This window comes from Benincasa hispida, chromosome 5, assembly GCF_009727055.1.
Source record: "Benincasa hispida cultivar B227 chromosome 5, ASM972705v1, whole genome shotgun sequence".
In the NCBI taxonomy this organism is placed as follows: domain Eukaryota; kingdom Viridiplantae; phylum Streptophyta; class Magnoliopsida; order Cucurbitales; family Cucurbitaceae; genus Benincasa; species Benincasa hispida.
In genome coordinates, this window is record NC_052353.1 from 59932469 (window position 1) to 59937030 (window position 4562).

At 30.3% G+C, this 4562-nt stretch overlaps 1 protein-coding gene across 1 annotated transcript; it reads left to right on the forward strand.

Annotated features, from left to right (window-relative positions):
- The first annotated feature begins 2738 nt into the window (after positions 1-2738).
- LOC120078344 (kunitz type trypsin inhibitor 106-like) lies at positions 2739-3655 on the forward strand. The gene has a single exon (XM_039032598.1). The coding sequence runs from the start codon at positions 2849-2851 to the stop codon at positions 3434-3436; it is 588 nt and encodes a 195-aa protein (XP_038888526.1). The 5' UTR covers positions 2739-2848; the 3' UTR covers positions 3437-3655.
- Positions 3656-4562: the final 907 nt, after the last annotated feature.

Here is a 4562-nt window from a genome sequence, read left to right on the forward strand (position 1 = left end):
TAGCTGCCTCTGAACAGTCAGTAAATATGTTATTTGTGTACAGAAAAATATTTGACATGCTGATGCACAGTCAGGTAACAAATGTATATATAAATGAATATTTAAAATATTGTATATGTATACTTATTATTTTTTTTTATCAGATTATTTGGACGACATACACACAACAGATTTGGTCATCCTTACCTGATTATTGTCGTGGTGGTGAAGACATCTGGTTGACCGTTAGCCCTCTTATATGCTTCCAGATAGTAGAGTGACCTCATCCAGATCGTGTGTTGAGACAGTTCAGTCTGTGACGAACGATACATTTGATTTCCTATACACTCCCAGCACTACACCAGATCGATTTGAGAGGTAAGCACGACCAAGACTGACGTCGAATCCCTGCGAAATATTTATCCTACTGGCATGGACGACATGATCGTTGTGCACAGGGAGAATTAACAAATGGGTCAGCTGTATCAGACGACTACTTTCCCTGGTACAATTCGATCACGAGGCGATTTATCACACCTGACGACGCTTAGTATTACTGCATGGTAAGAGATTTAAAATCAAACATTTTCCATATATATGATATGAATATTGTTTAATATTTATTTTTTATTGTACAGAATAATTTTATCGGCGATGTTCAACAATATTCAATGCAGAACAAGTTATCATAATTGGGTTCAATGTGTCGGCAAACATTGGTCAACATAGAAGGTATTATTCAACAAACAAGACGACTCAATGTTGCTGACACCGATCGAAGACGTATTCGTCATAGACGACAGCAACAACAGGGTGAACCTAATTTAGAGGGACACGAAGACAACCCGCATGAGGGGTAAGGGCCAGGGGGGGTCGTTTTTAAATTTCATATAAACTTTCATTTTCAAATTGTAAATTAAAGAACTAATTGTAAATATTCTTTAATATCATGGTATTTTTTTTTTTAATATGAATGCAAGATGTTTTCATTGTAGATTAAATATATAATTCAGTTTAAAATGAAGGAATTTGTGGACCAATTCCTAAAGTTTTAATATTGTTGTACATCTACAATTAAAAAAAATAGTCAACAAACTTTAAAAAAAAAAAAGAAAAAATAAAAGATAAGCAAATCATAGACCGAGTCCACGAGTTTGCCTTTGACGAGTCAACCAGCCAGCCGACGTGGTGCTGACGGGATTAAACGGTACTCGTGTATCAGGTACACGAGTTTGTCACATGGAGATCGTGTACCCGATACACGATTCCACTACCCCAATTTTGTCAATAGTTTCCCAAAACACCTATTCTTAGAAAATACTTCCCTCCAACCCTATTTTTGTCATTATATTTTAGAAACATTATTTTTTAAAAAAATTCTTTGATTGGATAATAAATAATATTTTTCCATTTCAATCTTGAAAATAGTAAATCATTTATGCTATGAAAAATGGGACAAGCCAAAAACTTACATTTCACGTAAATACCATATCTTTGACTACAAATCCTTCTTCGAAAAATAAAAATCTTCTTTGCCTACTGTTCCAAAATGCCAACCAAAAGTTCCAAAAATCAAATCAAATACAATTTCAATTTAAATTTTTATCAAAATTAGTTTAGTGGTAATAATAATTTTCATGAAACAAAAAATAATATGTGAATATGCTTCTAAATTTTATAGTGAAAATACTAAAAATAATAATTTTTTAAAATAAAATCAACAATAAACTAACATTAGAAATTAAATTTAAGATTTATTAAAAATACAAAGATTAGGATTAGACATTTAAAAGTATAGAATAAAAGTCAAACAAGTTTCAAATTATAAAAACTAAAATAATATTTTAATCATGATGTGACCTTTAGATATTTATTTTATTTTATTTTTAATTAATTTGAGTTTGAACTTTTTTTTATCTATCTATTTCTACTATGAACCTTAGTTTGTACCTAAGTCTATCTCTCCCTTTTCTTGTATACATAAAGCAAATAAATTTTTAATAACTTTCATTGGAAAAAAAAAAAAAACAAAAAACAAATTAACACATGTCAAGGCTTTTTGATGATATGAAACCAAATTTCTCAATAAAATTTCAAAAATATTTGAAACTAGCTAAATAAACTTTTCTTTAAAAATATATATCTAATCATAATGAAAAGAAAGGGTCAAACTCCCCATAAAATTGATTCAAATTTGGTGACCGCCTAACTCCATCCATAACTATTTGACTTTCTTGTATAACTTCCAACCTTAGCATTAAAGCCTCCATAAAAGCTCCCTCAAAGAAAAGTCCATTCTTTATTAGGGTTTGAATTATGAGGATATCCCTTTTGTGTTTTCTCACCGTTTTTGTATGATAAGAAACATTTGGATTTTATAGTCAAATTTCAAAAATAAAAATGATTTTTCTATTTTAGTTTAATTTTCAAAAGTTTGCTATATTTCATAAAAACATATAATAAAACAAAGAAACTCATTGTAAACTTAAATTTTTATTAACTAAATGGTTATCAAACGAGTCATTGAAATTTTAAAAATACGTGTTGAACTCATTCAGAAGTAGATGATTTCTTGAAACTATTTGACCTTTTTTTTCTTGCTATAATCTTAAAAAGTCGTATCATTAAAGCTAGCTCCCTTGTGGAACGGCAAAGTAGAAAAAAGAACAAAAAAACAAACTATTCTACGTAATAAAAGATGCCTTAAGTTACAAGTAATGGCAAAAACTAGATAAGCTTCCTTGGACTTTGTCCAATTTTCATTTCCTCAACGCTATCTATAAACAGTGCAACAACACACACATTCACAATCTCAAAACAATCTTTGTTTAGACAAATTAAAATCTCAAGTAACTTGAAGAATAAGAAGATGATGATGTTGCATAAGTCCCTTGCCATCTTTGGCTATGCATGCCTCTTCATGGCCATAACTTCCACAGCTCAACTTCCTCCGGTGCTCGACACCGACAGTCAACCTCTACGACGTGGTGTCGAGTACTACATAAAACCTGCAATTACCGATGTTGGGGGCAATCTCACCCTAAAAAGTCGTAGTAACGCTCCATGCCCGCTCTTCGTTGGCCAAGAACCAGTAACTTCGACAAATATCGGTCTCCCGGTCACCTTCACTCCCATTGTGGCAGGCGAAGATATAATTGAAGAAAGTAGAAGTTTGAACATCGTGTTTGAAGCATTGTCAACGTGCGTAACATCGACACAATGGAGAGTGGATGAGGCGGAGTCTGACACCGGGAGGAGGTTCGTGGGGATTGGGAACGACGATGGTCCTTCTGGGATCTTTAGGATTGATAGGAACAATGGAGTTTACAATATAGTATGGTGTCCTGCGATGATGGGGAGGCCAAGGTGTGGAAGTGCTGGGATTTTGGTTGAGAATGGAGTGAGGCTGTTGGCTTTGGATGGTGATGCTTTTCCTTTTGAGTTTGTGAAAGCTTGAGACCAAAATGGAACAACTTGGTTTAATTTTTAGTCTTCTTTAAGGGAAAAGTGTTTCTAATTGGTTGAATTAATGAACTACTAGAATAATAAGTTGAAATAAAAGCTCTTCTAAGGATATATATATACTTATGTTATTTCTTTTTGTGATTAATGTTTTATGATTTAGCATTTTGGATTATCTCACATTGAATATATATGTGTATATTTAAAGAGTTTATGAATGGTATGACCTATCTTCTATAGTTTTTTTTTTTAATTTATTTATTAAAAATAAGCATATAGCTTAACTAACACAAATTTTTATATTGAATTCGATGTTAGAGGTTTTAATTCATGATCCATAAATTAAAAAGAAAAAAAAAAAGAGATAATCTCACTTTTGAGAAAATTTAAACGTCACTTCTTTCTTATTTAAGGTTGGTTTAGGTTTTTTTTTTAGCATATCCAAAATGAAAGAAGTAAAAAAAGGACCAATTATTCAATGTGCCTCATTTAATTTTTATAATTAATCTTATTATATTAGCTATCATCATTTGGATCTAAAATTCAATTATTGAATAAAAATAAATTTAAAAAATTGAAGAAGAAGTTACAATTAAACTAGATTTTTACAATAAGTTCCAATTTGATCCCCTAAATTTTACAATTAAGACCTTAAATGTACGAAAAGTGTACAGATCAAAAGTTGAAGAATTATTCCCATCAAACTCTAGATTGTTTCAAATTAATATAATTTTTTTTAACTATATAATATTAAAAATTATGATACCAACCCATAAAAGAATTTTTGTTTCTAGATAATGTTGAGTTTTCATCTCGATTTGAGAAAACAAAAAATTGATCCACATATTATAATTGAAGATTAGGTTTAAAACCACTACCAATATAGCAATTAAATCCAAAGTATTTACACTTACAAATATAGCACAATGCAAAAAAAAAAGCTCAATATAACAAAATTTAGATTTTGTTTTCGGAGTCTATTAGTGATAAAACCACATCACTGGAGGAATCTATAATTGATAGTTTTTTTTTTTTTTTTTTTTTTTTTTTTTTTATATTTACCGTTCTTTAAAAATGTTGCTACACACCTAATATTATTCCTAAAAGTGTTACCCATTGTA

What these genes read in the sequence shown, in the direction of transcription:
- LOC120078344 (XM_039032598.1), top strand. Translation starts at nt 2,849, where the DNA reads ATGATGATGTTGCATAAGTCCCTTGCCATCTTTGGCTATGCATGCCTC.